Below are 14,472 nucleotides of genomic sequence, written 5' to 3'. Positions count from 1 at the left end.
TAAACAAGTAGCATCCAACTAAATGTTTCAGAAAAGAGTTACTTTTAAAAAATGATACTGTTACTTTGAACGAACATTCCATAAATGTTACTGGAAAAACATTTGTTCTTAACTTTGAGAGAACCTTGACTGCAAAAAATGCTTTTCTTTGATTTTTTTGTCTTGTTTCCAGCCAAAATATCTCAAAACCCTTAAATCAAGAAGGATTTCCTAGACAAGTAAAAATAACGGTCTAGTTTTCAGAAAAAAACAAGTCAAAATTAAGCAGTGGTGTATAAAGTACCTGAAAGCCATACTTAAGTAAAAGTACAGATATTTTACCAGAAAACAACTTCACTAGAAGTGGAAGTCACCGTTTAGAATATTACTTGAGTAAAAGTCTTAAAGTATGTGATATTTATTGTACTTAAGTACAAAAAGTATTTTTTAAATCTTAAATGTACTTAAGCATTGAAAGTGAAAATACAAGTAAATGCAATTTTTATATCATCCATTTCTGAGAAAAATAAAGAGTTTATATTGCAATTCTGACTTTATTTTTCACAATTGTGAATTTATATCACCCAATTCAGAGAAAAAAAGTCCGAATTGCAAGATACAAACTCGCATTTGTGAGGAAAATTATTTCTCACAATTGTGAGTTTATATCATAAATTGCTGAGAAAAAAAAAGTCTGAATTCTAAGTTTATATCTTGCAATTTTGACTTTATTTCTCACAATTGTGAGTTTTTATGACCCAATTCGGAGAAAAAAAGTCAGAATTTAGTTTGTATCATGCAATTCTGGTAAAAAAGCAAGAATTGCGAGACACAAAAAAAGTCAGAATTTTATTTTCAGAGTTTTATCTCGCAATTCAGATTTTTTTCTGAGATAAAAAGTCAGAATTATAAGTTTATAAACTTTGTGTTTGCTCACAAAAACTTTTGTGATGGAAATAAAAAAGGTGAAAGAAAGAAAACTACATTTCAATGAAAATGCAACATTTTTTGGCAATATTTTTGTGAGATAATTTTTAGAGAAATTAAGAAAAAAAACTGTTTACATCTCGCAATTCTGACTGAGATCCTAACTTCTGACTATTTTATTATTTAAAGTAACAGTATCATCATTCAAATAACTCTTTTCTGAAACAGTTTTTTTTTTTTTTTTTTTTATTGACTTTTCATATAACCACAGAATTTTCTGAAACAGTTGGATGTTACTACTTGTTTAAAAAAAGTAACATTTATACAATAACAGTCACATAACAAAAAAAACAAACATTTTTAAAACATTTTAAAAAATTCTTATAAATTTAGTAAATATTTGTAAAATGAATATAAATTGAATTACGATTCTTTTAATGACGTTCAAATTATTTGTATATTTCTAATAATTTTAGTAAATATTCTGTAAAATAAATATGAATAACATTCACATAACCCAATTTTTTAAAAAACATTAAAAAATTTTTTTTTTTTTTCTAAAAAATTTAGTAAATATTTTGTAAAAAACAAATATATACATTTCATTGCTATTCTAAAATGAAGTTTTAGAAAATATTCTGTAAAATAAATATAAATAACATTCACTTAACCAAGAAATGTTTTTTTTTTTTTTTTTTTTTACATTTAAAAAACTGGATGTTTTGGACATTCAGAAAACATTTTTAGAACATTTTTTGTTAGATGTTAGATGAGGCTGCACTATGCAGGTTTCTGTTGTTTTGCATTACCTGATCTTTAGTGGATTGTATGATTCCCAGTAAACACAGATTGACCAGATTACTGAGTACAGAGTTCACTTTCTTTCTAATCATGATTTTAACATCTTTATTTGTGAAAAACACTTTAATAGGATTACACAATCAAGACTTCCTGTTGAAGGTGTTAATCTGTTTATTTGACAGAGCTATTTTATTTTAGAAATATAATAATTTTTTTATATCTAATAATATCCATTAACCTCTAACATTTTGAACTTTTTGGCATCAGCTGATATTGTTTTATACATATGGTATAAAATAAGTGTTCAATTCATTTTACCAAATTTGCTGTGGTTTAGTTTGTATTATGTGTAAATGAAAACCTCACATCAGTTGTTCAATATAACCATTCAAAAAAGAAAAAAAAACAGTTTCAGGGAAAGCGAAACTGAGTTTCTGCAGGATTCTAACAAACACTCTGGCCGTCCGTGAGCTCAGAGTTTGAGTTAGTTTCGTAAGGTACACTACAGCATTATATAAATCAGAAAAGTTATGTCAGAATAAATCTCTTATGTTTTATGAAACTCTGAGCCTCTGAAGAATGTCCGTTTGGAAACTATAAGGATTAGTCCACTTCCAGAATAAACATTTCCTCATCTTTCTAGATATTCTTGTCTTTCTTTATTCAGTCGCAAAGAAATGACGTTTTTTTTTTAAGGAAAACATCCCAGGATTTTTCTCCATATAGTGGACTTCAATGGTGCTCAACGGATTTAAGGTTAAAAATGCAGCTTTAAAGGGCTCTAAACGATCCCAGCCGAGGAATAAGGCAAATCTAGCAAAACAATCTTTTTGTTCTTTTTGTTTCTTTTTTTTTTAATTTTTATTTAAATTACAATTTATATACTTTTTAACCTCAAATGCTGGTCTTGTCTAGCTTTGTGATGCGCATGTGTACTCTGTAACTTTTTTTTTTTGTAAAAATAAACATTTAATTGCTATTTGTTTAATAAAGTTTAAATTTTTATTTCTAATATTTTTGGGTACTATTTTATTTTAAAAAATATACATTTAATTGCTATTTTTTAATGAAGTTCAAACTATTTTTTATGTCTAATCATTTTCATCTAAATATTTTGTAAAAACAACAATTAATTGCTATTGTTTCAATGAAGTTCAAATTATTTTTGTATTTCTAATCATTTTAGTAAATATTTTGTAAAATAAATACACATTTAATTGCTATTTTTAATGAGGTTCAAATATTCTTTTCATTTCTAATATTTTTAGTAAATATTCTGTAAAATAAATATACATTTATTTGCTATTTTTTCAAGTTCAAATGATTTTTTTTATTTTTTAATAATTTTTGTTAATATTTTGTAAAATAAATATACATTTAATTGCTATTTTTTATTTTAAAGTTTAAATTATTTTTTTATTTCTAATTTTTTTGTTAATATTTTGTAAAATAAATATACAATAATTGCTATTTCTTAATGAAGTTCAAATTATTTTTGTATTTCTAATCATTTTAGCAAATATTTTGTAAAAAAAAAAGATAAATTTAATTGCTATTGTTTTAAAGAAGTTCAAATATTTTTTTATTTCTAAGAATATTTGTTAATATTTTATAAAATAAACATAAATTTAATTGCTATTTTTTATTAAATTTTTTATTATTTTTTTATTTCTAATCATTTTAGTAAATATTTTGTAAAATAAATATAGATTTAATTGCTATTTTTAATGATATTCAAATTATTTTTGTATTTCGAATAATTTTATTAAATATCCTGTAAAATAAATATAAATTGAATTAATATTTTTACATTATTTTTATTTAAAAAAAATGTGTTAATATTTTATCAAATAAATATACATTTAATTGCTATTTTTTTAATGAAGTTCAAATTATTTTAGTATTTCTAATAATTTTACTAAATATTCTATAAAATAAAATAAATTTAATTGTTTTTAATGATGTTCAAATTATTTTTGTATTTCTAATAATTTTCGTAAATATTCTGTAAAATAATTATAAATTTAACTGCTATTTTTTAATGAAGTTCAAATTATTTTTGTATTTCTAATAATTTTTGTTGTTTTATAAAATAAATCTAAATTTAATTGCTATTTTTAATGAAGTTCAAATTATTTTTTATTTTTAAAAAATCTGTTAATATTTTGTAAATTAAAAATAACTTCATGAAGTTTAAATTATTTTCTTTTTTCTAAAAATGTTAGTAAATATTTTGTAAAAAAAAAATATATAAATTTAATTGCTACTGTTTTAATTAAGTTTTTGTATTTCTAAAAATTTTAGCCAATATTCTGTAAAAATAAATGAATAATTTTATCAAATATTTTGTGAAAAAAAATATTGATATTGTTTTAATAAAGTTAATTTTTTAATTTCTAATAATTTTAGTAAATACACTGAAAAAAATTGCTATTGTTGAGAGTGAAAACCGTTTCATTTTTTTCGGTTTTGTGCGCAGTGTTTAGTATTAGATAGAAATCCGGCTCTATGTTTATTTATTTATTTATTTGTGTGTCTCTAGCGCCTCCTCAAGACAAAATGTTGTAACTGCAGCACAGCGACTGCCTGAAAACCTCCTCAATATCACGAACATCATCTTTAACGTCTTTATCATTAAAATAAATGAATATTCTCGTATTTATAGCTGAATTAACGAGGCACCATTGCAGGAACCGCGTCTGGCTTTGAGCGCGATGCAGATCTGTTTCCGCCGGAAGTCCAGTGAGCGTTGAGAATCACTTCCTGGAGAGTGTTTGTGCTGCTGCTTGATTTTCTCCAGTGTGTCGTGAAGTGTTTGTTGTTGAATCTGTCGGACTCGGTGTTTTTGCTCTCTATGATGGTTTATTGTCGTGTTGGTGTCTGCTGTCCGCACTGACTGCTTCCGGTGAGCGTTTGTCTCTTATATTTGATATCAAACATCAGAATTCATCTGCATCTGAATATAAACACACGGCGTTTGTGATGTTTATCAGTAGTTTGTCGTGTCGAGATTGTCGTTTGTGTTTGTGTGTCCTGCTCAGAATGACATTCGTTATACTTTGTTTATATCTGATTGTCCTCAGGTTGAATCTGATCTAACGTTAGATCTCTTCTAAAGGGCTTTATTTTCATTTTCTGTTTGTTTATGGTCATTTTCTGTTTGTTTATGGTCATTTTCTGTTTTATTTGGAACTGTCATTTTGTCCTTTGCTTGTTGTCATGTTCCTTCAAAGCTGCTTTCTCTTTCACTTTGACCAAAGGTTGATCAATACTGACACTAGATCATCTGGATAATAAAAGCCCTGTCAGATGGACACTTTATTCTTATTTTAATGATTATATTAACATGTTTTATATTGTAATGTTATTACATATTACACTATGTTTATTAGTGATGCTGGTTTTGCCTTAGAAACGCTATATTTTACAATACAATGTTATATTGATTGTTGTACTGGAATATATTTGATATTTTAAGCATTATAACATTGCTATATTAGGAAATGTAATAAAAGTGCACATTTCTTTTCAAAGATGTGTCAAAATAATGTGTTTCATAACAATCTTAATACGACTACTAATAGTATTAATAATAATAATAACAGTAAAATGTTATTTTTAATGTTGTTGTTGATGTTCTTTAGAAGTAATTGTGATTGATTGTTTAATTGGTTGATTTTTAAACATGCATAATAATAATAATAATAATAATACAAATAATTATTAATATGGTCTATCAATATTAGCCACAGCTGTCTATGTTGGTGCACAGTGGCCAGTATAATAATAATAATAATTATTATTATTATTATTATTAAGAATTTTGTTGTGCATTAAATGTTTTGAACTTTCTAGATCTAAATAAACTAAATAATAATGCAAATACTTATTAATAAATTCTGCTGATGAGCCACAACTTTTTAATTTGATGGACAATAATAATAATTATAAAAATAGTAATAATTTTGTTGTGCATTAAATGTTTTGTACTTTCTGGCTCTAAATAAACAAAATAATAATGCAATTAATTAATAATAAATTTAGTTGATCAGCCACAACTTTATAAATTGATGGACAATAATAATAATAATAATAATTAAGAATTTTGTTGTGCAATAAATGTTTTGAACTTTCTAGCTCTAAATAAACAAAATAATAATACAAATAATTATTAATAAATTCTGTTGATCAGCCACAACTCTGTATGCCAATAATAATAATAATAAATATTTTTGTTGTGCATGAAATGTTTTGTACCTTCTGGCTTTAAATAAACAAAATAATTATACAAATAATTAATATAGTAATAAATTTGGTTGATCAGCCACAACTTTCTAATTTGATTGCCAATAATAATAATAAAAATTAATAATGAATTGTTATTGTTATTATTGCAATTATAATACATATCAAAGCAACTTTAATGCATAACATATAGCTCACTTAATTGCACAAATCATTTTATTTTGCTCAGTATTTGCTTTAATGTTTTAGAGTGTAAAATGAAATGTGGAGTGTGTTTAAAGTGTGTTTGTTGTGTGTTTGTGGTCAGCTGTGGCATGGAGTCTCCAGTGGTGGACGATGACATCTGTATCTTGAAGCATGAGACGGCGTACGGGCCGCCGGAGAGCCCCGTGTCCGTGTGCGCCGGGGACGAGTCTGTGGCGTCTCACTTCGCTCTGGTCACTGCCTACGAGGACATCAAGAAGAGACTGCGAGACACGGAGAAGGAGAACGGACTGCTGCGCCGCAGAGTCAAACAGCTGGAGGACAAGGTCCGTCTGACACCACAGCTTTATGATCAAATTTGAGTAACACATTAAACCAGGGGTTAAATACAGACAAATGTGAAGCGTTTACACAAATTATTCACTAAATATGTTTTTGTTGTAAAGTCCATTGTAATTTTAAATTAGAAAAATAATTAAGTATTATTAAATAAATATCATTATATTAAGTGTTGTTATTATTTTTATTAAATTTTATTAAAACTATTATATATATATATATATATATATATATATATAATATATTTATATATTTATATTTAATTATTAAATGTCACTAGTAAAACATTAAATATTATATTGTTGAATTACTTCAACAATTTTTTATATTATTAAATCTTACTAGTAAAATATTAACTATTGTTGGATTATTATTTTTAATGTTATTAAATGTTACTAGTAAATTATTAAATGTTAATTTTGTTTGTCTAATTATATTTAAATGTTGCTTGTAAAATATTATATTGTTGAATAATTTTTATTATATTAGTAAATATTACCAATAAAATATTACTATATTGTTGAATTACTAAATTACATTTATTATATGTAATTATTAAAAGTCTCTAGTAAAATATTAAATATAATGTTGAGTTATATTGTTTTAATTTATATACTAAAACAAATATTTAAATTATTAAATAATTTCTGTATAATTTCACTAGTAAAATATTAAATATAATTTTTATGAGTTATTATTTTTAATAAAAAAATGTATTAATACATTTTGCTGATCAGCCACAACTTTCTAAATTGATGGCCAGTAATAATAATAATAATAATAATAATAATAAAAAATAAAAAAATTGTCATGCATTAAATGTTTTGTACTTTCTGTCTCTAAATAAACAAAATGATAATACAAATAATTATCAAAATTCTGTTGAATTTAATGTTAAATTATTTTATTTTATATTGTTTACATTTAAAATGATTTAAGTTATATAATTATTATAATTACATAATTATTAAATGTCACTAGTGAAATATTACATATTATAATGTTGAATTATAAATGTTTATTTTATATTGTTTACATTTAAGTGCTTAAAATCTTTAAATATTAAATAATTTCTGTATTATTAAATGTCTCTAGTGCAATAATTAATAATATAATGTTTAATTTTTTATATTTTATTGTTTAAATTTAAACTAATTTCTGTATTATTCTGTTATATATTACACTAGTGAAATAATAAATATTATAATGTTTAATTATTATTTTTTATTTTATATTGTTTATATTTAAATTGGTAAAATATTTAAATTATTAAATAATTTGTTTATTATTAAACGTCACTAGTAAAATAATAATTATTATAATGTGAATTATATATTTTTATTTTATATTGTTTAAATTTAAAATAATTTCAGTATTATTATGTCACTAGTGAAATAATAAATATTATGTTTAATTATTATTTTTTTATTTTATGTTGTTTATTGAAATTGTTGAAATATTTAAATAATTAAATATTTTTTATTATTAAATGTCACTAGTAAAATAATTAATAAAATTTAATGTTGAATAATTATTATTTTTTATTTTATATATTTTTTAATTGAAATTGTTGAAAATTTTAACTTGTTAAATAAATTCTGTATTATTAAACATCACTAGTAAAATATGAAATATTGTAATGTTGAATTATTATTTTTTATTTTATATATTTTTTAATTGAAATTGTTGAACATTTTAAATTATTAAATAAATTCTGTATAATTAAACCTCACTAGTAAAATATGAAATATTATAATATTGAATTATTATTTTTTATTTTATATATTTTTTAATTGAAATTGTTGAAAATTTTAACTTGTTAAATAAATTCTGTATAATTAAACATCACTAGTAAAATATGAAATATTATAATATTGAATTATTATTTTTTATTTTATAGTTTAAATTTAAACTGTTGAAATATTTAAATTGTTAAATAATTTCTGTATTATTAAATGTCACTGGTAAAATAATAAATATTATATATATTTTTAATTTTATATAGTTTAATTTTAAATTGTTGAAATATTAAATAATTAAATATTAAATAATTTTTGTATTATTAAATGTTACTAGTAAAATATGAAGTATTATTATTAAAATACTGTATATTATCTGTTTTATTTATTTATTTATTTTTTGGACACAAGTTAACACATTTTCAATAAAAGTCTGTGGAGGTAGATGAAGAGGTTCTGAAATCTGAGAAATGTACAGCTTGAGTTTTTTCTAGTGCACTTACGCCAGTGCCGTGTGTAAATCATCCGTTTTGCATTGATCCGGCTCTCAAGCTGTAAGTGGTTTTGTCTGTGTTTGTGCAGCATTTCCGTCCCGAAGCGCCTCCGTCTGAAGGACCGCAGTACATGAACAAAGCCTTCAGCGCGTACCGCGGGATCTACATCGAGAAGGAGGACTTACAGATGGAGCTCAATAAACTGGTACTTTGACTCTTCGTTCTCCTCTAAGCCTCGTGAGCTCAGATAATAAACGTATTTCTGCCTTTTATTCCAGAAAAAAGAGAAGCTGGATGTGGAGAGGATCCTGACGGAGCAGCTGCAGGCCAAAGAGCTGGAGCTCCTGCAGCTCCGATCAGAGATGGAGACGAGCCAAGGTGAGCTTCAGCACGCTTTCAGAGTCAATGACACACAACCAGCAGCGTTTCTGAGCCGCTCCAATAACTATACAAAACAGCTGCTAATGCTCTCTGTGTTATTTATTTATGTAGAGATAAGAAGCACATGAGAGCTCAATAAATCAGCTTTCCATTGGTGTATGGTTTGTTAGGATAGGACTATATTTGACTGAGATACAGATGTGGAATCTGAGAGTGCAGCAAAATCAAAATATTGAGAAAATCCCCTTTATCTGTCCGAGCCTAGCGACTACAGTCATGTTAGTCACATGCTAATCATGCTAGCAACAGGCTAATCATGCTAGCAACATGCTAGTAAAAGGCTAATCATGTTAGAAACAGGCTAGAAACAGGCTAACAACATGCAATTAATGTTAGCAAAATGCTAACATGTTAATCAGGCTAGTAACTTGCTAATCATGCTAACAACAGGTTAATCATGCTAGAAACAGGCTAACAACATGCTAATCGTGTTAGCAACATGCTAACATGTTAATCAGGCTAGAAACATGCTAGTAACTTGCTAATCATGTTAACAACAGGCTAATCTTGCTAGCAACATTCTAGTAAAAGGCTAATCATGTTAGAAACATGCTAGAAACAGGCTAACAACATGCTAATCATGTTAGCAACATGCTAACATGTTAATCAGGTTAGAAACATGCTAGTAACTTGCTAATGTTAACAACAGGCTAATCATGCTAGCAACATGCTAGTAAAAGGCTAATCATGTTAGAAACAGGCTAGAAACAGGCTAACAACATGCAATTAATGTTAGCAAAATGCTAACATGTTAATCAGGCTAGTAACTTGCTAATCATGCTAACAACAGGTTAATCATGCTAGAAACAGGTTAACAACATGCTAATCGTGTTAGCAACATGCTAACATGTTAATCAGGCTAGAAACATGCTAGTAACTTGCTAATCATGTTAACAACAGGCTAATCTTGCTAGCAACATTCTAGTAAAAGGCTAATCATGTTAGAAACATGCTAGAAACAGGCTAACAACATGCTAATCATGTTAGCAACATGCTAACATGTTAATCAGGTTAGAAACATGCTAGTAACTTGCTAATGTTAACAACAGGCTAATCATGCTAGCAACATGCTAGTAAAAGGCTAATCATGTTAGAAACAGGCTAGAAACAGGCTAACAACATGCAATTAATGTTAGCAAAATGCTAACATGTTAATCAGGCTAGTAACTTGCTAATCATGCTAGCAACATGCTAGTAAAAGGCTAATCATGTTAGAAACATGCTAGAAACAGGCTAACAACAGGCTAATCATGCTAGCAAAATGCTAACATGTTAATCATGATACAAACACGTTAGTAACTTGCTAATAATGCTAACAACAAGCTAATCATGATACAAACATGTTAGTAACTTGCTAATCATGTTAACAACAGGCTAATAATGCTAACAACATGCTAATCATGATACAAACATGTTAGTAACTTGCTAATCATGTTAACAACAGGCTAATCATGCTAGCAACATGGTAACATGTTAATCATGATACAAACACGTTAGTAACTTGCTAATAATGCTAACAACAGGCTAATCATGCTAGCAACAGGCTAGTAAAAGGTTAATCATGTTAGAAACATGCTACAAACATGATAACAACAGGTTAATCATGTTAAAACATGCTACAAACATACTAGTAACAGGCTAATCATGTTAGCAACATGCTAGTAACAGGCTAATCATGTTATAAACATGCTACAAACATGCTACAAACATGCTAGTAACAGGCTAATCATGCTAGCAACATGCTAGTAACAGGCTAATCATGTTATAAACATGCTACAAACATGATAACAACAGGCTAATCATGTTAAAACAGGTTAACAACATGCTAATCTTGCTAGCAACATGCTAACATGCTAATCTTGATACAAACATGTTAGTAACTTGCTAATCATGTTAAAACATGCTAGAAACATGCTGACAACATGCTAATCTTGCTGGAAATGTGCTAGCAACATGGTAGTAACTTACTAATCATGCTAGCATAATGCTAGTAACATGCTAAATAAGTTAGAAACATGCTAGCAACATGCTAAAACATGCTATCTATCCATTTATCCGTCCATCTGCAGACTGTATTACCTTCAAAACATTCAAGCTTTAAAACTACTTTAAACTTCAATCATTTTTGACTGAAAACCATAACATTTCTACAATTTCTAAAACTTTTACAACTTTTTAAAACTTTTGAACTTTTAAGTTAACTTTAGTTGAGTTTAGTTTAGTTTAAGTTTATCTTCAGGAACTTTTTGATCTAGTTATTAAATTATTATTAATGCTATAAGTACATTTTTTATTATCAAATGTTACTCGTAAAATATTGAATATTTGTAATAAAATATATAAGAAATTAAGGTAAAATAATTAAGTGATGCTTCCCAATAAATGCATAGTAATTCATTTAAATTTTTAATTTCAATTACTAATCAAAAATTACGTTTTTTAATTTATGGTAGGAAATTTACAAAATATCTTTATGGAACATGTTCTTTAATCATTAATATCCCTATGATTTTTGGCATAAAAGAAAAATAGATCATTTTGACCCATACAATGTATTTTTGGCTGTTGCGACTGGTTTTGTGGTCCTGAGTTACATGTTACATTTTTAAATTATTAAAACGTATAGTATTAAATATTTCTTATATTGTTGAATTACTAAATATTTTTATATGATTAAATGTTGCTAGTAAAATAATATTCTTAGTAAAATACAGTAAAAATCATTAAGCTTCTTAGTAAATGAAATGACAAATAAATGAAGTATTATTCAATTATCAAATATTATTACATTAATAAAATATATCATGTTATTATATTGTTGAATTAATAAATTATTTCTACATTATAAAATGTTACTAGTAAAATATTCAATATTTGTATTAATTATTAAATATGTAGTAAATGTTATATTATTAAATATTACTAGTAAAATATTCAATATTTGTATTAATTATTAAATATGTAGTAAATGTTATATTATTAAATATTACTAGTAAAATATTCAATATTTGTAGTAAAATATGTGAGAAATCAAGGTGAAATAATTAAGGGATGCTTCCCAATAAATGCATAGTAATTCGTTTATATTATTATTTTCAATTTAATATTATTACATGATTAAAGTAATAACTGTTGTGTTGTTGAATTATTAAATTATTCCTGGTAATAAAATATTAAATATAGTTGAATTATTACATAATTTTTTAAAGTTAATTAGTTAAAAGTAAAATAATGTCATTATATTGTGCATTTTATATTATTAAATATTACTTATAAAATATTCAGTATTTGTGGTAAAATATGGGAGAAATCAAGGTAAAATAATTTAATAATATTGCTTCCCAATAAATGCATAGTAATAATTAGTTTAAAATACTATTTTTATTCAATTATTATTAGATGATTAAAGTAACAACTATTATGTTGTTGAATTATTAAATTCCTGTTAATAAAAATTATTACATTGTTTTTAAATTAAATTAGTTACAAGTAAAAAATAATGTCATTATATTGTGAATTCTTAAAAACTAAGAGTAAAATATTAAATGTTATTACTAAGATACAGTAAAAACCTAGTTTAAAAATGAACATTTTCCACACTTTCTCACATACATATTTGTCCAAATATATTTTTTACTAAAACAATGACACACATAGTTTGTGATAAATCTTCAGTATTGTTTGTTGCACTGAATGTTGTAATGTTGTTTTTGTGTTGTCAGTGATGAAGAGTCTGACAGATACGGCGGATTACTGGCAGGTGGACAGATGCGGCAGTGACATGAAGATCCACTCCCTGCAGGAGCAGCTGGAGCGCTTACAGATAGAGAACGACGCGCTGCACAAGCTCTGTAGAGCCGGACAGGTGCGTCTCAACTTCTACGATACACCTGTGCTACACCTGGCTGATCTGGGCCCGTATTCACAAAACATTGTATCAGAGTCCTCCTAAATAGCAGTAAAAGTTATTAGTTAAGAGTTTTCTCTTAAAACCTATTAACAAAGCTGCTGAGACAAACTTTTACTAAGGAACAGAGAGAAGTCTTTAGCTAAGAGTAAGGGGCGGGGTTGACCTTGTTGCTATGGATGATGTCAGCATGCTCATTAACTATGCACACAGTGATTGGATAATAGGGGTCAGAGATTTGTTGATAGAAGTATTGTAGAACGCAGTACAATATTTCCATATTCAAATAAATAATAATAATATTCAAATAAATATATATATATATATATGTGACCCTGGACCACAAAACCAGTCTTAAGAAACACGGGTATATTTGTAGCAATAGTCAAAAATACATTGTATGGGTCAAAATGATAAATTTTTCTTTTATGCCAAAAATCATTAGCATATTAAGTAAAGATTATGTTCCATGAAGATATTTTGTAAATTTTCTACCATAAATATATAAAAACTTGATTTTTGATTAGTAATATGCATTGCTAAGAACTTCATTTGGACAACTTTTAAGGTGATTTTCTCAATATTTAGATTTATTTGCACCCTCAGATTCTAGGTTTTCAAATAGTTGTGTCTCAGACAAACATTGTCCATTTTAGCAAACAATATATCAATGGAAAGCTTATTTACTCAGCTTTCAGATGACATAAGAATCTCAATTTCGACAAATTTACACTTTTGACTGGTTTTGTGGTCCAGGGTCACACACACACACACACACATATATATATATATATATATATATATATATATATATATATATATATATATTATATATGTATATATGTGTGTGTGTGTGTGTGACCCTGGACCACAATATATATATATATATATATATATATATATATATATATATATATATATATATATATATATATATATATTTTTTTTATGTTGCCACATTCAAATAAAGATTTTAAAATGCAGGCTAAGTGTCACTAATTAAACAAGTATATGTTCAGCTGATAGTCAGGCTTTTACATTTGTGCATCTCATAAAAAAATAGCTGATATGCATATAAACAGCCTTTTTATTAACAAAATAGAATAATCATGGCTGATAGTAAGACATGCAAACTTAAAAGAAAACCAAACTGAAAGAACAGTTACTTCTTGCCCAATTTGTTAATGAAAACAAGGATATAATCAAAGGAAAATTTGGAGTTGGCCTAACCTCTAAAACCAAAAAAAGTTGCATGGGAAAACGTGTGCAAACAAATGCAGTGTTTTTAAAAAGTTGAAGTTCTGAGGCAGATTTAGGATAGTTGGGATTTGGTCTCAGTGACTTAGGAGTGCTCTTCACTGCTTCTAATCTTTCACGGGTTTATGAGCTAGTTTTG

General features: G+C 26.0%; 1 protein-coding gene across 1 annotated transcript in view; it reads left to right on the top strand.

Annotated features, from left to right (window-relative positions):
• The first annotated feature begins 4,477 nt into the window (after window positions 1–4,477).
• The window catches only part of azi2 (5-azacytidine induced 2), an 11,630-nt gene continuing 1,635 nt past the window's right edge, over window positions 4,478–14,472 (top strand). The window contains exons 1-5 of the mRNA XM_073846902.1: window positions 4,478–4,612; window positions 6,260–6,482; window positions 8,817–8,933; window positions 9,007–9,106; window positions 12,892–13,087. Of these exons, the coding sequence (XP_073703003.1) occupies window positions 6,267–6,482; window positions 8,817–8,933; window positions 9,007–9,106; window positions 12,892–13,087 (629 nt within the window). The 5' untranslated portion in view covers window positions 4,478–4,612; window positions 6,260–6,266. The remainder of the gene's footprint in view (window positions 4,613–6,259; window positions 6,483–8,816; window positions 8,934–9,006; window positions 9,107–12,891; window positions 13,088–14,472) is intronic.

Source organism: Garra rufa, chromosome 9 (genome assembly GCF_049309525.1).
Source record: "Garra rufa chromosome 9, GarRuf1.0, whole genome shotgun sequence".
NCBI lineage: Eukaryota > Metazoa > Chordata > Actinopteri > Cypriniformes > Cyprinidae > Garra > Garra rufa.
Note: the sequence above shows the minus strand (reverse complement) of the source record. Positions and strands in the feature narration are given on the sequence as shown.